The sequence below is a fragment of the Scleropages formosus genome, chromosome 4, assembly GCF_900964775.1.
Source record: "Scleropages formosus chromosome 4, fSclFor1.1, whole genome shotgun sequence".
NCBI lineage: Eukaryota > Metazoa > Chordata > Actinopteri > Osteoglossiformes > Osteoglossidae > Scleropages > Scleropages formosus.
The window spans coordinates 7,322,775-7,347,146 of record NC_041809.1 but is presented as its reverse complement, the minus strand read 5'-3'; the positions used below and the strand labels follow the sequence as shown (position 1 = coordinate 7,347,146).

General features: G+C 40.3%; 1 protein-coding gene across 1 annotated transcript in view; it reads left to right on the top strand.

The window, feature by feature from the left end:
- LOC108932684 (CUB and sushi domain-containing protein 1) overlaps positions 1-24,372 on the top strand; it is a 389,881-nt gene that overhangs the window by 76,898 nt on the left and 288,611 nt on the right. Inside the window, exon 2 of the mRNA XM_029251436.1 lies at positions 16,375-16,591. Within this exon, the coding sequence (XP_029107269.1) occupies positions 16,375-16,591 (217 nt within the window). The remainder of the gene's footprint in view (positions 1-16,374; positions 16,592-24,372) is intronic.

The following is a 24,372-nucleotide window of genomic DNA, read 5'->3' as shown; positions in this document are numbered from 1 at the left end:
CGCCGTACTAAGGCCTTGATACTAATGGCATTGTACAAAACTACCCGCAAGACATAGATTCAGTCCTTTCTTCTTTTCTCTAAAGCATCCAAATGCAAACAAGATTAACATGGCTAACCAGGTCTTAGGTACTTTCTGCCATGAAAGAGCTGTCAGCAAGGGTGAAATATCGATCTTGGCTCTAGTTTCCTTTCAATGAGCTGTCCGGAGCCCAATGTTTGCCTTCGGTATAAAATCGTAACTACTGCTGGGGAGGGCACTGTTTGACCCCACTATACAACAACGACACACACACACACACACACACACACACACACACACAAAGAAAAAAATAAATTAAAAAAATGATCAAGCCAAGAGAGAAAAGATTTCAGGGACATTCGATAAGATTTTTAGTCTCGCGGCTAACTGGACTAAGGGAGTTTTTGTAGTTTCATATTCTGTTTGAAATGATTTTACTTGATATCAGTTGAGTAAATGCCGTGAGAACCTCTGAGCTGAAACAGGAGAAAGCAGAGCTCTTCTACATTGAGGTGTTGACCGTAGCAGAAGTTTACTTTACAAGAAGGACCAATTCTAGTCTCCAAAAAGTCCCTGATGCATTACTGGCAATCAGTGATTCTGCTCCATGTGGAGTCAGGTCAGACGTCAATATAAATATTAGGAGACACCAGCAAACCTCTAAACTTGTATCCTTGAAAGGCTGATCTCCACCCTGAGGAAAGTCAAGGTTTTCTGATCGAAGTCCATTGCAGTCAAATGAGATCAGTGCGGTCCCACAGCCAGCGTTATTTAACACTCAGAATCACATGGTAGCTGTTTTCATATTTTTTTCCCAGATAAAATTAATAGAATTTTGATAATGCCAGCTTTCCCCTCAATAAACAAAGGGAAGCATCTTCCCCATTTAGACTGTAAAATGGTTCAAGGAGAAAGTTTACTGTCCCGCATTATAATGGGAGAGGAGGGTTAAAAGCGTTCCGCGACTGCAATTTTTCACAGAATATGCCTTGAACTTGTCATTGCTTTTTTGTAAGACCCCAGTTACCAGTTCTGCAGTTGACTTTCAGCTGTTGTTTCTGTCCTTGGAGCCCCCAGCACACCATGGTATACAGTGTATATAGAGCTGCAGCAGCTCTTGACAAGCCATCTGCGTCTGCATAAAATGCACTCCCCCTGCATGATACTTGCTTCGGGTTAAAATGATCAACATGATCTTATACTCTGAGCGCTGGTGGAGAAATTTGATGCGATATACAGGAGTAGGTACACCAGAGAAAAGTGGAGGCCTTCTTATATAAGTACCATACTGTGAAACACTGTTTTCTCCTTTTACTAACACAACATCAGTGGAAGGGGGACAAGGAATAGAAATATACAGCTCAAAGTGTCAGCATAGTGGTTTCACAGATATTGTCAGTGTAATGTTCACAGATTAGCCTTCTCTAAACCTTCACACTTTACATTCCCTCCACTCACACACTGTCAAAGAATTTTCCAAAGGATTAAGTCTTTGTTATTAAAGATTAGGGGTTATTCTGTGTAATCTGTAATCTATAAATCAATTCCTTTTGCTTCTTATGATGTCGAAGTGAGTGAAGTGTGTCATTTTTTGCATGTAGTGAGTTTTTTTTTTTTAACGTAGACTCATTATATGCCAGAATACAGTGTGCAATCACAGTTTTTAATACAGTTTTTGAATTTGTTTTCAATCCATAAAGGTTATATATGTCTTTTTATAAAATAAAGATGTGTTTTTTTGGGCATTGCATTATATATTGAATTTCAGTGAATAGCAAAAGAAAACCACAATTTTTGCATTTTGTGGATTCGCATCAACAAGGTAAACACGGCAGAAAGAAATAATACGTGTATTGTTATCGGCGAACAGTCCCACATCGTAAAACAGTAGATGAAACATCAGTGTAAACATCTGTTCATCTCTCTTAGGTTCAGAGTCACATTATTACACGAGAGGAAGAAAAGAAGGCTTGAAATAAATCACTGCCAGGTAGAGGTTTCTTTGTGATTAGCAGATGAAACAAACTTTTGATTTGGTCAGGGCCAAAGTTGGGATTCATCTGAGCAGTTTGTGTGCCTGAACACTTCATCATATTCTCTTAAGAATAGCTCCTCATAAAACATTTTGATTTGAACTTGAGCTGCCTTCTAAATTAAGGGGGTTATGGCCTGTTTTTATTATTCCTAAAAAGAAGAACGATTTCTTTGGAATAAGACAAAAAGTGTGAGGAAAAAAAAAAAAAAACCGAAAAAGACTGTCTTTGCAATAATCAGTTAATATTGTAGAAATATTTAAAACAGACCTCTTCATAGAACTTTCTTTGACAGCATCCTGTTTTGTTTCTCCATATATAAATATAATGGATTTCTTTTTATTTTTTATTACATCTCATGTCAGGTGTCCTGGCAAATAAAACTTAAGTATGCAAAGTTCTCCAAAGTGTTGCGTAAAGTGCACTGTTTTTCAGGTATGGAAACACCTGGCCGGACCTGGCTGCTGATACAGTTGTGTAACGTGGTTGCTAAATGAATGTCAGCCACTGGCCTCTCGCTGGTGGCGTTCAAAAGTCAGCCTTTAATTAGCTCGTCTCCATGGTGCGACCGTAAATATCATAATAAATAAAACCGAAGCGGGGAAGGGAAGCACCAGGCGGCCCCTGAGCGCTGTGCGTGTGTCTGCTATTTTTGAAAAATGTGGTGCAGAAGACAGCCACCGCGGCAACCAAGAATCTGAAATAGGACAGTGCTGCTACGGCCGCCGAGCCGGGATGGGATCGGGCCCGCCTTAGAGCAGAGCGCCCACAGGCTTTACAGCTTTCCCAGCACTGGCTCTGGCTGCGTGTAACGGGATTGGAGCTGGTTCCCTTGGCTGCTCCGCCTTCGACGGAGTCTCTTTCTGCCTTGATGTCAGCAAGCGGACAATCTGATTGGCAGCGGACCGTGGAAGGTGATAGGAGGCAGGAATGATGGGTGCATGAGGATTCTAATGGCTACTTGGAGCTCTCAGCATGTTGGAAGGGAAGTACAGGTTGTCCAGACACAGTCTGTGGGATCTCCTTGGCGTCTTGGTCTACTATTCTTTGGATTGCCATTTAATAGAGGTGCTACTATCTAAATAAATTCAAACTACTTCAGCTATATTTTTTATGGTGAAATTCACTGTCACAGGTAAACAGTTAAAACAAAGATAATTTGTGTAATACAGCTACATTAATACATTTATTTTACATGCAAATATATTGAATTATACATTTCTACACTTTGGCATGTGTTTTAGTTGAAGACCGGATTTTCTTGAGAAGTCTATAATGTTTGGAAACGTTGAAAGGAAAAAGAAGATGAGAACAACTATTATTCTGATGGATGGACACAACCACATAGACAGCGGATGCACCCTTTTCATGCCAAAGGACACAAGTGGAGGATAGAACATTCCTGAAGTGCTCTGTGCACGTGGTCACGAAGAGTTGACATTGACCTGATGGCACATGACACCAGCAACAATGGTTCGGGAGTTGGAAGTCTGATCATGTGTGTTCGTTGAATGCTTAGTGAATTTTCCATCTGGGTTTAGAGTCTGCCGGAGAGCTTGCACCTGCTGCTGTTGAGGAAGCCGTAGAACGGGGAAGGTGGAGATGGGGTGGTCGTGGGCGACATGAACAGCATAAGCGGAAATGTGAAGGATCGGGGGTTTTTACACTTTTAAGATTCTAGGTGTAGCTGGGGATTTTTCCAATACTTCTCACCCAGTATTTAGTTTTCTTAAGTAAAATGCCCTGTTTAGAATTACATTATTACAATTCAAAAACAGGAGCCATAATATTGGCACTCATGTTTTGGAAACATATGATGGAAACTGTCTAAGCTATTTATCAGTTACTACAAGCTGCGGGAGCTTCTAATGAGTCAGGCAGCTTTGAGAGAGGTGTAGGCTTTCATGTATCAATAATAATTTTCGAGGATGCATGATTCGTTAGTCAGACGTCATATGTTGTGCGCACTGTACGTCTTGTGCAATAACGCAGAGTGGTATTTGATATGAAAAGAGGTGAGCTTTTGATGTGTCAGTTGGCTGAGTCCACTGGTTTTATAGCCATAGCGCATTGACATCCATTCAACCAAAGGCTTTGAAACCATTCCAGTAGCATGTTTGCATTGCTCCTCGAAATGACATGGGTTAATGTGTCCACCACAGGCCTCTGGCGTTAGCCGTCTTAGCCTTTCATTTGCAATCTGAGTGGACAAAGCAGTGGACGAAATGACTGTTGTATTATTTAGCTGCTATGCTAAGTAAAAGCAATTTACACCGCATGTACAGCATGATGAATGCAATTTTCTATTTATTCTAAATGCGGTATCATGGTGATTGAGAGTCGAAGCACATTATATAGTGGAAAGTAGATTTGTATCAGTAACAGATGCGTACCTTCCCGTGGGGCTTGACAATCTATTTATAACCTTTGGTGTATTCATTACTGTGAGTATGGCTTGCATTCTGATCAATGTGCCGCCTTTGTGTTTCTTCACACTAAAAGAAACTCAATATAGAACTCTGTGCACAAGATTTCCTTGCAAATTCTTTTCTGCCTTTTTTTTTTAGTTCTTTTTTTGAACTGTTACTTATTTAGCATGTAGGACTGTATGGGAGTTATTTGTTTGCTCATGTTAATTTCAATAAGGTAGTGATACAATATGTATGCTTTCAGCAAATGGTTCTCCCAGGCAAATTTTGCATGACCTTCTGAGTTTCTTTTTTTGGCTGCCCTTCGTCAATATCTTTGTGCTTCAAAGCTCATTCGAAAAGGATTTTTAAAAGTTTCAACCCTGATATTTTGGTGTTCACTTTTTATACAGCATTGCAGCTGGGATATTGATACAGATAATTAAAAATAAGAGAAATTTCATTAGACAATAAATATTGCATAACCCTAACTCATCAGAGAGGAGGTAAAAGGCTGTTTAACCCTGTTAAAAACAGCGGTTAGGAAGGGCGATAGGTCATAGTTTGGCTGGTTTTAAGTACTACCTCAGGAGTTCTACCCCCTGATCTAGAAACAATACTGCTGGAATGTATCAGCATGCAAAATTACAATTGTAATGAAAAAAAAAAAGACAAAAAAGTGCTGTTTTAGTGCCATAATTAAACTTTGACAGCAGATGATGTCTTCATTTCAACAATAGCAAGAGCCTAATTGATTTATCTTTGTATCAAGATTGTGTCTTATTATAGTAAGCCCCATGGTTTATATTTTTTTTTTTTTCATTTTTTTGTTGTTATTAGCCTATGGGTCTCTGTGTGTTTGCTATTATTTCGCTTGAGAGATATGAATTTTACATTTCTCAACAGCGAGAAACAAGTCCTACATTACTGAAGCACTTTATTTTTCGTTTTGCGTTCAATCATAATACCTCAAACACGCTTCTTAATTTCCTTCCTCTTTGCATTTATGTTTATTTACAAAGATTAAATTATTTATTTTGTAGTCCCACAAATATTGCTGCTGGTATTTGAAGATGTCCTCCTGTAAAGTCCTGAGGAAAAAAATATCATTATCATGTTTTTGAAACCAAAACAAAAGGACTGGATTATGGTACTAAATGTTATATGAATCCCATAATTACTTTCATCAGCTGAATGCACAAGACAATAACACTTGATATATTAATACGTTTAATGAGTAGAAGGAAATAAATAAACCAGGGGCTAATAATGAGGTTTGGGTTTTCCGGTTTCACAGTTTCCATCTCTTGTGTATTTTTATTATTATTTCCTGCTGCTCTATGTATGTTATGTCTGCAGCTTTTTTTTTTATTTGCTGATCATGCAGCCATTATAATGACTGTAAGTCAAAAACCTAAAGGGCTCCTACCTGCACTTATACTGATGCAGTGAAGCCACTCAGGATCAGACCCCAAGTTAAACAATTACAGCTTCGTAAGGCTCTGTGCTTGGAATTTACAATCAAGGTACATAAATCGACTAATAAAACGCGTCACGTGGCGCTTGCTAACAAACTTGGCCCAGCAGCGGCGCATTACTCATCGGCCAGCAGGCGTCGCAGGCTTTTAACAATTTAGGGTGTCTCATCTTGCCAGCAGTTTGTTTCGAAGCCTTTTTGTGTGGTCCGTGATGGATGAGGGAGAGTTATAGATGATAAGCTGGAGAGAGAAACATGCCAGCGAGAATTAAAACCATTCAGGAATGTGCCAGACCACAAGGCAGGCGTGACCATTGCCTTATCATCGTGCGTGGTTGACGAGTCCGTGATCACAAAACGGTCCGCCTCAGAGGTCAGATAAAAGGGTCGTCCCCAGTACCTGCACATGCTGTAACTATGAAGTCATTTACTCAGCTCATGTTATGGAGAATACACCGCTTCCTGATACAGGATGTCATAATTTGATAGGAAGCTGATAAGTAGCCTTCAGTGCCTTCAAAGGCATTTAGAAATATCTTCATGTGTCCCAGCTCATGATGGAATCTGTATGCTGTCCTCAGCCGTTTGCATGTGCATTACCGTGCATTGAGGTGACACTGAAAACACTAAGCCATTTGCATGCCTAGCCTGAAGTTATATAATTATGTCAGATGCCAAAGTGTGTGATGAAGCATTATGAGAGAGCGTGGAGTAGAGATGATTCGAGCGTGTTGTCGCGGAAAAATGGCAGCATTTCGGGGCCCGGTGCTGTTGGCAGCCCCTAGATCTGGTGCTGTGTGGGGATATCTGTCCAAAGCAAATAACCCAGTACTCACCCCCCCATCTTTCCAAGCTGTGTCTCGTTAAAGGCATCCGAGCTCGAACTGCTTTCAGCTCTCAGTATCTGCACGGCTATTTGTGCGTTTGCCAGTGCAATGTGTGCGTAGACTGTTGCGTTCTGGACCGCTCCCCTCCGGCCTTTCACCTCCAGACATCCCCTTCCCTCATCGCATCTAGACTCGCTCCCTCCTTTTTTCACAGTAATAGCAAGCCTTTTTTATTTAGGGCCTTGCTGGTTTACTGAGGACCTTGTGTCCGGGAGAAGCTTCAGGTCATCAGTTACGTTACGTGAATGTTACTGATATGCACTGGTTTCAGATGCCGCACCTTGTGTTATCTGGAAATTGTCACCCTATTCGCTTCACCCGCTGTCACCCCTGCGATATGCATAGCTGCCTCCATTCAAGGTCACGGTGACGATCATTAACATCTGAAGCACTCTCCCTTAGCTCATTAAATGTATTTATGGAGTGTGCAAAGTGCTTGATAGGAATTTTCTCTATCAGTGTTTGTAAATATGATGCATGACGGAGCTGGATGTTACCATGGCCTCTATTGAATAATGATGTTTATTATCAAGGGCTTCTCTCTACATCCACCTTGGATGTTGAACTAGAGGAGTTAGTAATTTTATTTGACTAATGTGAGCACTAAATAATACACACGAAGACACAAACACATATCCATGTTTTAAGCAATTTGTAAATCACGACTGTCAGGAATCATGACAAAAACAGCAGATCTCTTCAGAAGTGATGGGAATGCATTTATTCCTTGTACATTTAAAGCTGACACATTATTTTTCCACAAGGTTTTAAATCATTTAAAAAATATAGTTTTCAGTAATTCGAGTAAAAATAAATGAAGTATTAATTCTGCTTTATTTTCTTTTGCATAACAGTGTTACGGAAAGGCGATTCTCTATATGTAGAATATCACAACCCCCTTATGGTACTGCCTGCGTGAGAAGAGCAGCTATTATGTTTTTCTGTGTAGATGGTCATCACCATTGCTGATAATTGTCGGGAGATATTGTATCATTACATTGATTGGTCGTGTCTTTAACTTTCCCGAGTGCTATGATCTCATGCTGTGCATACGGCCAACAATCAACGTTGTTGTCAGGCTTCACAATCATTTATTCTACATTTCCTGTGTAGACAGGGCCTGCCATGCGCTTACTGGCCATCGACCACATGACATAAGTAGACAGTTTGGTGATTATTGGTTTGAACTCATTTAGACCTCAGTTTAATCAAAATGACAAGTTACCCGCCCTTCAGCTTTGAGAAGACGTGCTCACAAGCAGCACTTGTTACTTTATAGTATTGGCAGTAAAATTAAAGAAAAAGTTATTTATGTATTGTGACACATTTTTATATCGCATATACGGAAGTTAAATCAGTAAAACTTCGATATTTTCAGCCAGCCTGCGATCATGTAGAACTGTAGGAGAGCAACTCATTATGCACCGTTTTTCTTCTGTGTTGTGCATAAATACATTACAACCAGTAATAATAATCTTTCACATACTCTGTAAGTTACATGTTGCAACATAAAAGATGAACAAGTGAATGCATTAGAAGGATTAATCGTTAAAAGCGAACGTGGAAAAATAACGACTCTGGGAATGCGTACAATATGTTTGTCATAACCAAACCTCCTTAAATAATCTTAGTACTGTATTTATTACATTAGAGGATATGGGAAGACCGACAACCTACAGGCAGACCATAATTCATCTCTCCGTCAATTTACGAATGTGATCCGCTGCATTCTTTGAGCGGCTGGGTCTCCGGCTGATGCCAGAGGTCATTAGTTTCTGAAAGAGGCGCACCGCGATCGCTCTTTCGGTTGTCGCTAGTGCACTGCTGTTAATAGCATGTTTGCTGCGCATTAATAAAAAGGTAATTTGCCAAACCTGAGCCTTTACAGCCTCCCAGGGAGAGGCGAGCCACTAGCCATATATCATACTTGTCACTTTTTTTAAATGTGAGGTCTTGGTGTGATGGCACAGATTTCGATTTGTGTCCTTGCTTGCTCCTCTTTGACGTAGGGCGTGAGGGTGGGGCACGGGGAGTGGACGGGGCGGGGGGGGGGGGGGATAGGTGGTGGACGATGAGGGGCCCAGGCAGCATGTTTCATTTATTTATTAGTGTTATCAGCTGTGCTATTAAGCCCAAACTCAAGGCTCTTAAACGCAAGGTGATAGTCGACAAGGGCGGTCGCGATAATGTCTGTCAGTAGGAGCCGGTGCATTAATCTGAATTACTGAAACAAAACAAGCCTTGTGTTGTACAATTCAGTTGTGTTAGACGTTATTAAAAAAAAAAAAAAAAGACAAAGCTGTTTTGAATTTTTGTAGATCATTGCTCGTATCTGGTGTCAATTGATCATAATCAACATGCAGCAGAACACATTTATTGGGCTGTCTCACGCACTTAGTGCAAACATGACCGAAAAGAACAGAGGAAAACACACACTTGCTTTCATCACAAGAGAACGCTGGCAGGCCGCTCCTTGCGGTGGACACCCCCCCCCCCCCCCCACTGAAATAGAGTAAAAATAAATTAAATATCTGGCGTCATTTAGCTGTACCCTTTATTCCTTGAAAGTGTTTTTGTGCTCTCAATAATTAACGACTTTTCACAGAGTTGCCACATTCCGTCTCTGTTTTCCGTCACACGCTTCATGTAACGTGTTCCGATGTAAGAGCACCTGCTGCGGCTCACACTTTCAAATTCTCTTTTGTATAGAACACTCTGTCTATCTCTCTCTCTCTACACACACACACAAACAAACAAATATAGGTATGTAATCCTCAAGTTATGACACATGCGACTTACAACCACCCACACTTATGACGGCCGTCCCGTTCACGTTAGTATATTATTTTTGAGTCCCCGCATTCGGTCATAATGTTTAACAATGACCATTCCGTCTGCTGTCGTACAGGACAGAGTTGTGGCTTGTGTACAAAACTTTTTATTTGCAATTCCCTTCAATTTACTTCTTCTTTAAAATGGAAAGCAAGTGAAAAACTGTTTTGGTGGTGAAGGCAATAGATTTACAAAAAAAAATGTAGCATGAAAATTTAATTATAATGCTGCAATGCATTTCTGTTATTACTCTATATTGGTATTATTTTAACATGAATAATGTGGGAAATTAGTGAAAAATGTAACAAATCCCTGTTGTGCAATTTATCATTCATGCATGTTAATTATATTAATTTTATATATATCCTTATAGTTTTTACTGTATGGTTTTTTTTTCCATAAGAAGGGATTTTCCGCTTATGACAAAGCCAGCTTAGGTAGGGTTAGGGTTAACTGAGGACCGCTTATGTATGTGGGTGTGTGTGTGTATGCAAAGAGAATGGTGGCTTTCTTTCACGACCCGTAATTGCTCTCTGGTGCATTCCCACCATGTGACTCGATATGATGTATTACACCTCTCACACCTGTAATTAATTTCATAATGATAAACCTATCCTTAAAAAAAAAAAAAAATCACCGTAAAAAAACTCCATAATGATAAACCCTTCTTTAAAAAAAAAAATCAGGTGCCCTCATTACCCTTCATAACAACAATGATGTTGATATGCTGAGTAATTGTGTTTTTTGTCCCAGTATAATTGGATATATTCATGGTGCCGTGGTGCCAGTGATGGGATTCTGAAGCTGTATCAAAATTTCTGATCCTTATTTTACTTCTGATGTCAAGTGAAAGTATAACATGTAAAAAAGAAATAGTTTTTGAATGTGAAAAAGTTCACACTGTAACTGTACTTCTGACAGTAACCCAAAAAATGAACCAGAAAAGCCAAGTGGACTGCTACTCATTTATATGCAGGAACACCTCTCGGTCTATTTACCTTTAGTTAATGGTGTTCGGTGGAGAACATTAAAATTTTGACACACTGCTCCTTGAAGAAGAAGCTGCGGCTAAGGTTCAAGGGACAGTTGTATAATCTCTCTGCATCACGGATTAGGTGGTGAAGCATGTGAATTTATGATGCTCTGTGGAGTGGCTGCAGGAGCTGGTTAGGAATTAGTGGTATGGTGGTTAGAGCTGGTATCGCTCAGAGAACCTAGGTTTGAATCCTAACTCCTGCTGCTGTACCCTTGATCAAGGTACTTACTGAACCAACACAGTAAAAATTACCTAGGTAGAGACAGGGTTGGGATAGTTGGTAGTGTAGTGGTTAGAGCTGCTGCTGCTGGACCCAGAGGTTACAGGTTTGATCCCCACCTGTGGCTGCAGTACCCTTGAATAAGGTGTTTACCCTAAAATTGTTCCAGTAGAACAATTATCTAAAGAGATAAATAATTGTTAGCCTTAACATTCTAAGTTGCTTTAGAAAGAAGTGTCAGCTAAATAAATAAGTGTGTGTAAATCACTGCTAGTAACTTACCATTGTAAGTCACTTTGGAGAAAACCTTCATCTAAATAAATGTAATATGTAGAACTTAGCTTTGGATGAAGCCGGAACCTAAATTCACACCGTAAAAAGCACTGAACAACATCTTGAGGAAGTATTGGATCCAAGCAGCACCATGTTCAATAACCTTTCCCCACCTTTCTCTCTATTAGCTACATGGAAATAGATGAAAAGTGCTTTTGAAAAAGCCTTTTTGATTTGTTTACTGTGACCTTGTGGTATATTTCCTTTTTTTTAAATAGAAATGCAGAGCCTGCAAAGATGTGTGTCAGTCCCTGAAAAGTGTTTATTTTTAAGGCGGGGGGGGGGGGGGGGGGGGGGGGGTGTGATTTCATGGGCAAATTCATATCAGCAATGACAACCTTCAGCTGGAGTGTATAATGCGCTGGTGAATGTGGTCTCAACTCCTCGCTCCACTGTACAATAATTCAGGCCCACAACTGCCTTCTGGTGCCGTTTCCAGTGCTGTGAATCCATCTGAAAGCAATGTAATGTATGTCTGTCTGATCACCCACAATCCTTTTGCAGAAAGAAAAGTACCTTGTTTCCCTCGGCGGAAAAAAGGCCATAATTGCACTTTCAGCAGCCCCATAGTCAGTTTTTTTTTTCTTCTTCTATCCATCTCTCAGTATCATCTGCTTGTACTGGTTTTGTTCAGCGACTTAAAGCTCAAAGCTCGTTCTCTAACGCAAGGCGGGTCAGCTGGTCCTTTGGAAAAACTCAGTGCTGTTCCCTGCGGCTTGAAAAAAAACCCCCAGATTCACCACAAGCGTATTTGTGAGAAGACACCTAATGATGACATTACTGAACGTCGCTAATGGCGGCAAAGGTTGCATGTGTGAAAGCATGAAAATGCAGGAATCGCTGTGCTGCATTATGGTCAGCAATCCTTTAATGCGAATGGTAAACAAACATAAAATAATTGCTCTTTTAGAGAATGTTTTGTGGCGAGTCGTCATGATAAAAGTGGACGTGGAGCCTTTGTGTGCCTCAGTTTCATAAGATGTGCTAACGCAAAGCAGTAGGGATGCTGTTGAGTCAGAACTGGTTGTGTAAGTAATAAAGAAGCCTGCTTTGATTTTTTTTTTTTTCTTTTTTTTTAAAACTGTGTATGTAATCTCTATGTTGTAGGAGTCATAGAGCAGCGATGAGGCATTCCACACGTGCAAAAATACTGTAAAATAAAAATCGAAGCAGCGGCACCATGAGGAGAACTTACTGTATGGACAACTCTGTCTCCTAAAGAGTTGGCATTGATTCATTAATCAATAACCAAAGAACCAATCCTGGAAGCACAGGGCAGGAGGCAGAGTATAGCCTGATTGGGATCCCCCCCCCCCAACACACACACCAAGGGCAATTCATAGTCACAAGTTCACCTGAAACACATGTTCTTTGATTGTAGGAGGAAACCAGAGCACCCAGCAGAAACCCACACGAACACATGGAAGCTCCACACAGACTGAGCACGGTTTGAACCCGTGTCCAAACGTGCAGTACAGGAGTGCTAAGACAACAGAGCAACTTGATGTGCCACCAACTGTTTTTAAAGTGAAATTCTGACACACATGCATCTGCTTTTTACGTTACTCTCCCTTAAAAGCCATTTGATGAAGTCCTTTATGCCTAAGCCACTGGGTGGCACTAAATTAAACCCGATTCTTTCATGCTTCGTCTTCACGTTCATGACAAATGGGCCTGTTTTGTAAAATGGGGAGCTGGAGACCAAGCTATGTCGCAACGTCACAGGAACCTAGCATCATTTTAATGATTCTTAAACACTTTACAAAGAAACAGCTTTCACCTTCACCTTTCACACATGAATAGCAAAGCAGCAAAACAAGGAACGCGTTTTTTAATGTACTGCGCGGAGTGCGACACAGGATTCTTAAAACTGGCATTAATATTTAGCTTTCCAAGATTACATTTCAATAAATTATATATAGTGGAATGACATTGCACAGAACTATCTTACAAATAGGGCCCTAAAAAGTACTACAGATTTTCTCCCGAAACGTTCCATTTCAGTAATACTCTGGTATAACTTGGAACTATCTGCAATGGAACATATGTCTTTCAAATAATACAAAGGCTACCTAATGTGTAACGCATTATATAAGAACCTCGATATTATAATGAAACTTCACCGGAGTTACAGTAAATGACGGTGCTTATTCATGCTGAAATATATATACTGATGTAAGGAAAACCCCATTTCAGAGAACATATTTGCTGCCTTTTGTCCCATGTACAGTAAAATGGTTATATGTTTCTGAAGTCACTGTGACCAAGCCCATGTTTTCTACCATATCTGGAAGATAGCATAAACCTCCATGCAATAATACACACAATGGCTACAACCACTTGTCCCAACTGGGGTTGTGGCAAACCGGAGCCTAACCTGGCAGCACAAGGTGCAAGGCTGGAGGGGGAGGGGACACACCCTGGATGGGACGCCAGTCCATTGCAGGGCACCCCAAGCAGGGCTTGAACCCCAGCCCCGCCACATGGCAGGCCCTGGCCAAACCTGCCGCACGCAAAATATATATATATATATTTTATTTTTCTCAGGGGGTTGCAGAAAATGGCTTAAAATTATAATTTTTGCTCAGATGTGGATGCCGTTTTGGTTTGGTGGACCTCCGTAGAAAAAGAATGACTGATGATCCACTTGCATACATTTTTAAAAATCTACTCCATTTGAACATTTGGAAGGCTGCAATGCAGTATAATTGCTGTTAACATGTTATCCTCCCCTTTTCAACTTCTAAAGTAGTTGGAAGATTATGAGTGCTGTACAGGATAAGACCTTTCACTGTATGTTCACATGGATGGACCGCAGACAGGAATTTTCAGTATAACCACAGCGATATGATTGTGGTTTTTTCTGGCTGGAACATACACACACTGGTCTCTCTAACAAAACACCGTTTGGGCCATTCAGAATGAAGCACACTGACATTTCTGAATTATCACTCTAAATAGAGGGTTTTCACAAAGGAACTTCTGTGAGTGTGGTAATTAATGGCACAATCAGAATTATGAGAAAATGACGCGATCGAGGGACAGCAAAGCTTAAACGAATGACTTAATTGTCCATATGTGGGCTGAGGTTGCCAGGCAACAACAACCCTGGAAAAAACAAAACAAAACAAACAACTAGAAAAAAATAACTGTGGACAATTAAAACAGTGTTTGGGATTAAATGGAAACCAGCTATAACAAAAAGCACTATTTGTATTAGATGGAAATAAATTAATTGTTAACTTTGCCTTTTAACTGTAGGTTCGAATGAATCAATTTGAGACAACACTGCCAGTCGGAAATATGAAAACAATCAAATAAAAATATTAAGAAATATATAGTGCTACCATATAATAAAAAAAAACAAATTCCTTGGTTATGCTTGCTGAGTTCAGAACTGAGCATATCATGGCATGATTTCAAAGTAAACTACCAAATCAAACATCAGAGGTGAGCTTAAAGAGACTACATTATGGATGCTTTACTTTCTAGTTTTTTCTTATTCCCTAATCTGATGTTTTTCTTGTCTTTTTAACTATCATGCATCAAAAACCAGAAGGCTACTTTACTGCGCAAAGATTGGAGATGACTTAAAACCCAACCGGATATCCAATGCAATAATACACAAAGCTCGTCGACATATGCAAAATGTAAAGCATCCCGCAAAAACAGAATTTCCACTGAAAGCTTGGTGTTGATGTTGCATAGCAAGCTTTGAGCATTTCCAGATCAGAAGCCTCTTTTTTTCTTTGTGGAAACAGCCATTTAAAAACCATTTCCTGCCTTGTCCAAGGTGGCGATGAAAGGTACCTTCCATCTGATGAATCCCTACACCGAATGGAAGTAGAATTTCCAGTGAAAATAGTGCACTGGTGATTGATTGTGCCCCAACTGCCTTTCTTTATTGGTTTCCTAAGCACAGGTTCTCTGATTTATACTGTATCTTCACATGGTGTATTCAAAATTTTGTATTTGATATAGTCCATTGAGTTTTGAGATTTGACACATCTGTGCGCTCTTATAGCTGGGTCTGTCCTTCAGTTTTGATCATAACGGCAGCCCTTCGACTGAGTTTGCGACTCGGGACCTATTATCCTCTGTCGGCACGCGCTGCCTCGCCGTGAGATTGCAGTTAGCGAAGGCGCCTTGGAGCCGCCCGCAGAGAATGTCTGACTTTTTGGGAGGGAAAGGTCCGCAAACTGTTAACATGTGAAGGCGAGAGGTGCCATATCTGAAGAACACCTTGTGCGGAGGATGGCACAGAGCGGCCTCCTGGTGTCTGCAGCAAAGGATTTTTATCAGCATTGACAGCAAAGTGATGACCAGCCTTTATAGTTGGCTAATTTCAGTGACTCATCCTGAATGTTCCGGAAAGGAAAACCGTGCTTGTCCTTTATGTTACCTTGAGTTTTTCTTTCTTTTTTAATGGGAATAAAGACCATTTGTAGATCATCTGATTATTTGTAATTCTGTTAAGATGGCCTCAAGTATAATTAAGTTATTAGCATGGATCAAAAGTTTGTGATTCATGTAATTATACAGTACAGTTTATTGGTAGAGCCCTTCTCCTATTCTCTCTCCCTGTTCTCAATTAACCCTTTGCTGCGGACACATTATTTAATTACACACCTCTCTTACCATGACACAACACATAAATTATATGTTATTTGAAAGACTTTGAAGTTACATAAGTGTATTTCCAGCTGAATATAAAGCTGGCATTTGGCGGAACCTGAACACATTTGCTACCTTAACCTATTTTGTGGTTATTATACGAGTGTTAAAATGGCATTTGAGACCATCAGAAAAAAAACAAAAAAAAACATTGTGACTTTTTAGTTCGTAAATCCATCAGTTTTTGTACATCTGTGTTAAAATATTAAGTCCAAATATTTGGTATGCTGCATATTCCATCACTGTCTTACCTACTAATAAACAGCCCCAATGTAGAGACATTCTGGGTCTTTCAAGTGCTGACAAAAGGCTTTGAATCCCTCTCAAAGCGGTCTGTTCCACTGGAGCATCCTGGATGGTACTTCAGCGGAATCCCAACGTTTCCATTGCTGCCTCTCTTTCGGTTCAGTGTTTTCAGCTTTGACTAGGTTTACGTTTTCCTCCCCTTTCCAGGTCAAGCTTGCGGTGGCTTGGTACAAGGAATGAATGGGACGATTGAAAGCCCAGGGTTCCCCCATGGATACCCCAACTATGCCAACTGCACGTGGATCATTGTCACTGGGGAGAGGAACAGGATACAACTGTCGTTTCACACATTCGCGCTGGAGGAGGACTTTGACATCGTCTCTATCTACGATGGACAACCCCAGCCGGGCAACCTGAAAATGAGGTAATGAGCTTCTTCTCTCCACTGTCATCTGGAGGTTTTGCAATAGGCAAGACGTGGTAGGACTGGCCAGGTACTTTGTTATACTTTATTGGCCTAATATTGGTCTTTTTTTATCATGTGGTTGTGGTCTGCTCAGAGATTTTGAGAAGTTTTGGGAAGTGCACTTAAGCCAACGTGACATCAGTTTAGCTCTACATTCATGCCATTTGATTGTCCCAGTGTGGTTCTCGTTTTTTTTTTTTTGTTCTTTACTTATGCACCTTTTCAGTCCTGGAGGAAATCTGTGCTGTTCATAGACACTACCGTATCTTTTTGTCATCTGCCAATGAGGAAAAAATGCATCCCCTCCAAAAAGTATGGCAACAACACAGAGGACCTTTGTCTAAGTGAAAACTTAAGTGGCAGAACACAGCAAATTGCACGCACATTAAAAGAAAATCCTGTCATCCATCCAAGGTCTCTCGTTCAATGAGCGAAAAGTAAAGTAAATATAAGTTCAAGTGGGCATTGTCTGTGCCAGGGTGAGCAAAATTCCTCCGGTTGCCAGACCTGCACTTACGACCGGAGAGGAATGCCAGGGGGGATGGGTGGGCACCATCTGGGTGCTTGAAGTGTTTAATGGGGACCTGCGATCAATAAGAGCAGTAGAGCAAGCGCCAGGCCGCTTTGTGAAGTGAAAATGGGATGTCTCCTGTAATGAGATGTAGAATGCTTTTAAGTGTCAGATGATTAACATGGACATTAGCATAGAGAAGGAGTCCGACTCTCGTGCAGTGGAGAATCCAGGGGGAGAGCAACAAAAAAGAAATGTTTACTAATCAAAAGAAAAGAACTGTTTCAATCGTTAAAGGAGCATTAGTTGTCATTTGCACAATTTTTTTTTTTTTTTGAGAATCCTTCTAAATGGCACCGTTGATGCAGGATTCATGTATGCCTGCGGTGGTCCATGTAACCAAAAGGGGTTGAGAGTGGGCGGTTGAGAAAATGAGCCGCCTTGATTTGATCATTCATCACTCATGGCTCATACGTATATTTTCATGCCAGTATGAAAGGCAGATGTGACAAAAGATAATTAATACAGATTGATCGATCAGTGAGCCCATTTTCTGTCTAACTGCACCTTTTTACACCGTATGGTGGAAGCGTATCTGTACACGGAAAGTGCTGGAGAAGATTTTGTTTTATTGAAATCAAAGAAAAGAGACGAAAAACTGAGCTAAATTGTAAATCAAATTGCTAAAATGGTTCCAAACCACCAGTCAAAAAAAAAAATCACGCTGGATTTGATTGCCATCGTATCTTCACACCAAGAACATACCGATTGTGTTACGTACTGCCGAGGAAACGAGAGTCTGTAAAGCAAATCGTGAGTGTTTGATGATGTTGTAAAGCAGTATCCATGGGTGATGTGGGAGATTTTTTTCATACTACTCAAGGAACTTGTTACTGAGACATTGATAGATAATAACAACTTTAGTGAAGTTAAATTTAGATTAAAAGCATAGTGATGGGCTTTGATTGAAATGGCATTTCAGTTGGTCATTCTTCTCCCTCTTATGTGATACCTGCTAATGTTTCCCCCAGTTCCTCAAAACCTCAAAATGAATTTTTTTGTAAAGTATTGTGTAAAACCTGGTCAGAGGTTTGTTTAAGAGTAGAGGCAATATGTTAGTATGCATATATGCATTACTGGACATGATCAGATGGCACAGTGGCGCAGCGGGTAGCACTGCTCCTTCAGAGCACTTGGCCTTTTTGGGCATAGGCTTGAGTAGAACTCAGTCTGTGTGGACTTTGTATGTTCTCCCAGTGTCTGTGTGGTTTTCCTCCACATACTCTGGTTTCCTCTCATTGCCCAAAGACCTGTGTTTCAAGTTGACTGGTGATTCTAAAGTGCCCATATAATATGAGTATATGTGTGTGGCTACCCTGCGATGGACTGTTGTTCCGTTCAGAATGCACCCCTCCCAGCCTAGCACCCAGTGATTTTGGGATAGGGCCTGATAGGCTCTGTACCCTTGTGACCCTGATAAGGACTAGCTATTAGTTAGGGTGAGGGGATGTAATGCAGCAATGTGCGGTCATAAATTAAATGATTTGGAATACAGTGGAGGTCTGTGGCAAGCAACTGCATAGTGATTAAAAGGATGGATTTGTAATCTGAAGGCTGTTTGTTCAAGTCCTAGGATGGACTCTGGTCATCTAAGTTTTCACTAAAATTCTCCATTGTTCTGGGATTCATGGCCCCAGTTTTGTAATTGCTTTGGGTAGCAAAAACATCCATGTCTTTACTGTTTCAAAATTTGTCAAGGGCCTTATTGATACTTTGGCCTGGGGAAAAAAAAAAAGAAAAAAAAAAAAAACATGGTGCTCCTCTGGGTGAATTTAACATTCCGTGCATGTCCATCATGCTGTTTATACATAAAATATGCCAACCTCTCTTTAAGTTTTATGTGCCTTCCATCTCATTAATTTTCTATTCACAGGCTGTTCACATAAGCTTAATGAACTTCTTATTGCCATTTTTAAAGTGGTCTCGGGAAGCCTGCTGGAGGGTGTATTTAAAAACCACGTACACTCTTAACTCTTTGGGAAAAAAACAGGAATTGGAAAAAGCTGCATCATTTAATTAATTAAAACATATTGACATAGTATTTATCATCAATCTTAAGAGGCAAATTATTTCATCTCCTTATTTGTGTAATATTACATGCAGTGAAATATCTTTTTTTCCCAAGACTGCAACTGATGTGCAATAAGATGCAAGCGTCTAATAAGATCTACAGTAGTAACCGAATGATTTATTCAAATAAATGAAAGTTTCACATGGACCCTTGAAATCAATTGTTTTGATAAATATCCTCCGTGACGCTTTGCGTGCCGGAGATAAAATTCTGGAGAGAATTCCCACTGCTGCGGAGATATGAGATCTAACTTTGGGAGGCTTGCAAATTTACACATGAAATATTCTCTAATTACCAGCAGACCTTCATTAACTTGCCAGCGTTTTGAACTGAAAGCAATCACAAAGCAATCAGGATTCTTGTACATCCCTTGAATCCTTAACTTACTTGATATACAGGTGTACCTTGTGTGTCTATGTGTGTGTGAGATTGCATATATTCCTATATCCAGTCCAGCCTTGGGTGTGTGTGTGTGTGTTTATACAAGACAGCATTTAAATTTTATCAAATCACAGATGAATATGTGTACCTGGATGCATCGGGGCCCTCAATTATGAGTGTGCTAACATTGCAATCACAGGGGAGAGCATCATGCTTCCAGAGGTCCTGGTTGTAACATTGGGAGCTTTCACTATGAATAAGTTTCATCCATACAAGATTTAATGTTATGCTAATAGGATTCTCTGTTTATGCTAATTAAATGCAATAAAATAGCAGACGGTTGGAGGCGGTTGGGGTAGGGGGTGGGGGGGGGGGCAATAGTCCAGAGATGCGGCGAATGGTCTTGCTTTGGGCGGTGGCAAAGGAAGTCCAGAGTGCGACGCGCTGCAATGGCCACATCAGATGTGTCAACGGACTCCTGTGCTGAAACCGCTCTCCTCCCGCACCCCCACCCCCACACCGGCTGCTGTCCCCTGTGGAGATGGGCTCCCGTGAAACCGGGAAACGTGAAGGCACGTGCTGGTCACTGTGCTTCTCAACCACAAGGTGTCAGTGAAACACAAACGTGTGCCTCCCTGGCGTGTTCGTGTCATACGTGCATCTGGCATGCACAGTGGGTCATCCTCTCGGTCGTCTAAAGCAGTCATGCCCAAACAGCCAGTGAACTGAGAATAAAGAAAAAAAAAATTAAAAAAACTTGGAATAAATGAATTTGCAAAAGTGCAAAAGTAGCATTGTCTTTCAAAACTGAACTTGGAAACAAGTTCTGTACCACATATCAAGCAATTAGAAGCCTTACTGTACAGTGTCATGTATGACAATTTATTTAAAAATGAATTAAATAGCAAATCATTAATTAATGAAGAATACTGTGCAGGCAATTCATATTATTGCTCCAAAAATTAATTCTTAATACGTGATCATTCTTAAAACTTTGGTGCAAAATTACAGCATACATCTCTTTTTACAGAATATATGTATGTCGGTACTGAAGCTGGGAGCGTGACGATAAATTGAAAAGGTTGTCATGTCAAGTCTGATGAACATGCCGGGATAATTTGTTTGGTGCTAATAAATCAGTTGCAATGAACCCTCACATTAAAAAGCAGCAGGAATATACAAACAACAGATCTTCTTCCTACTTCTAATGCAACTCTCTTGCTCAACCTAGCTACTTAATTGCATAATTGATTTAATTAAAACCGAATCGAGCCGCCAGAGATGGTGCCAAAAGTTGCACCATGGAATGCTTCAGATCAGGTGCTTTAAAAAAGGGCTTTCATTTATAATGTGCTTTTTTTTAGCGTCTGAGGAAAATGTTAATGGGTGTCGAAATTACCCCGCTACCCAGCGAGGAAATAAATTTTCTGGTCGAGCAACAGAAGGCTTGATTCCAGCCGCCGATAGGAAACACAGCGCGTCTTGTTCCTGCGCTCCGCCGAAACCGCGGCCCACGTAGGGTATCCTGTTCACCACGAGTGATCCTGTTTTCTAGTCCTCCGAGGAACACACTCTGAAGCTCATGAAGACGCAGTAATCCGTGCCGAAATGAGCTCATCCCTTTGTTGCGAGGAGATGAGTGCCTTGTGCTCATTTGCGGAGTCACGCGGCTGTCGCAGTTACCCCTACGTGTATTCTGCTTACCTTACAGTCAAAGTTATGGAAACCCTGCAACTACGTTTGCAAAAACTTAAACACAAGTGTTTTATTTTTATCTTATTTTCCTTTTTGTTTTGATTTAAAAAAAAAAAAAGCCTCCTTTGTAGGCCCTAAACATTTCGTAGGCTTTAGGCACTGTGCGTACAGTGCCCGATACAGGGTGTATCCCGTCTACTGCCATGTAGTTAGTTCCCAACACTGCTTTTATTAGAAATGTATGAGGTAGCCTAACAAGGAGCTTAAATCAGCCAGTCATTTAACATCTAGTTACTATATTATACTTTGCGTGTTTGAAAAAAGAGTCAGATGAGCCCTCAAAATCTTGAGATGTGCTCTACAATGCATCCTTATTGAGGTAATCATGTGATCAGTGGCTGGCAACTGGAATAAATTCTTCATCTTCTGCAGCTAAGGCTCCTTGCCTATACCTCACTTCTTCCTTGACTGCTGCTGCCATATTGTTTTTAGGCATGGTCATCAACAATAGGCTTGAGACTACCTTGGTGTTGTACTAGAGAAGCAGGGAAGGATGGATGGATGGATGGATGGGGAAAAATATCAGGTTCCATGTGAGGAGATGCTGCTTATTCTGCATTTCATGCATTGCATTTGATTTGATAAATGAAATGACCACACCATCATGGCTGTGTTTGTCTGCTATACATCACTACTGTTTCTTTTTGCACCACTGTTACGGGGTGACTGTGTGAGTGGAGGTTTGGGGGGGAAGTGTTGTTGTTTACAGTTAAAGGATCCAGCTATTTGTTACATGGACCCCCTAGGCCCTGTGCTCGTACAGTCGACTGCCTTGACATACTGTATGCTTCTTCCTTCGGGAAACATCTAGCAACCGGTTCATTTGTTCAACCTGAGCTCTTGATCACTCGGCTTAATCAAGCCATTTATTTGAAACGTTCACAATGAAGTTCTTAATAAGGCCTCCATTTGATCTCATTGTAAGTTCTAATAAGGAGTTTTGGCATAAAAAGCCAATTAGACCTTTGTCAAGTGCACGTATCCCATTTTCATTTAATCAAATGCCACAGCCTCAACTAGCAGTTATACCAGCTGAGCTCGTAAAAAATTAACAGCGTTTAAGTGAGATGTGCTCCGACTTGTCACCACATCTCATTAACTGGTCACCTGTTTATGCTTATTTAAGAGATGGAGTGTTATTTTTTGGGTCAGACTCACTGCAACATTTAGGACACGTTACGGCGACCACTAATTACAATTGATTTCAGTGAAAAATAAAAATATACTTTAACTGCAGGTTTATTTATACAATTAAAAACATTAAAAATGCAGGTTTGCGCAACACAGCAGTTAAGGTTTGAAGTCTGTTCTTGTCCCTGCTATTGCTTGCTGTAAAGAGTTTATCGCTGTTTATCTTGGGAATTATAGTTTCAATGATATATATAAAGAATATATATATACTGTATATATGTTTATACTTTCAACAGATAATAGGACAAGTATTGATGACAAGTGATCTGATCGTTCACAATAGATTTAAGATCTCAAAGGACTCAAAATGAGACCTAAAAGAAACAGCCATCCGTCAGTCCATCAATTTATAAATCATATTACATAACCCTTTTTTTCCCAGTAGGATCCATTTTCTTTCAAAACTGTTTGGGGAAGGTGTGGCCTAATCACTGACACCCGCTGGTTGTTGACACCCATCTAAATGGTCAGGAAATGATCTGACCAGAGTGGCTAAGAGGCCCTCAGGCATAATGGGAATCCTGTATCTCTAATATGCTTCCACTTTACTGTAGATGCTCATGATTCTTTAAGAGCTTGTAAATGTGTTTTTATTGGATTATAACCATTTGCAAATGACAACACTGGAGACCGTTCCTATTAATTTTTCCTCCTGTCAGCTGCATTCATACAAGAAATATTATGTTTGTCCATACACTGTTCATGATTCTTTTGAGCCAGTGTTGCTTGTTGATGAAGCTGGACCTGTAAATTCTATTACTGACAGGTGAATGATAGACATATTAAACATCGGTTCTGGATATGGTTGGAGATGTGAGCTTTAATTCAAGATTGCTACCATTTAAAGTGTATGCAAAGGCAAATTTTACTGCGGCTAAATATCGTTTTGCTTATGGAAATTCTTGGAGTTAGTGACTGATATGGCTCCACAGCATAGCTCTGGCACCCCTGGCAGTTCTTAATGGCTACTTTTGAATGTGTTCTTGAATTATCTAGTAGAAAAGTTAATAGGCTGAAATGGAAGCAAAGGCAGCTGGGAGGGGTAGAGAGTAGCATTTGTTTTTATTGTATTGCAAGGATCAGCCACATGTAAAAACAAATTTCTAGCCTGTAGCCCAACTTTATATATTTGACCATATTTTTCAACAGTATCTTAATCAGCAAAAACTCATTTGCTTTGCATCCTGCTTTATTTTATTATTTTAACTTATTTGCGTGATTAAAAGTATTAAATGGCAGGAGTTTCTTGGGTTTATTTCAAGTGGCATGTTATTGTGCATCCACTTTTATGGAAATTCAGGGTTGAGGGTCCGTTAGTGATGCTTTTACATCTTGCAGTCCACTGTTCCATATGTACACAGAGGACCCTCTTGTATTATGTACAAAGCAGCACTTTTTTAAATCAAAGTTTACATCACCAACATATCATAAGATGCAGTTTTATCTGACCTCTTCCCAGCAATCTGTATCACGAATAAATTGTTTCCTCGAATGTGAGATCTGCCCAGTTCACCGTCAGGCAGGAACATACCTCTCTCCTTGGACAAGGGTCCACTGTAATCTAATTCCATGTGTTTATTTTTCAATTGACTCACAACCCAGTCTGATTAAGCACATTTGCAGAAAAAAAAAAAAAAAAAACAAAAGTTGGTCTGTAATTACTTGCTTTAGTGAATTTAACAAAATCAGTGCCACCCTGCACTACAGCACAAGCAAAATTCACCTTCAGCTGTAAATTGCAGTGGCCTGAAAACCGAAACGGGGAACTAT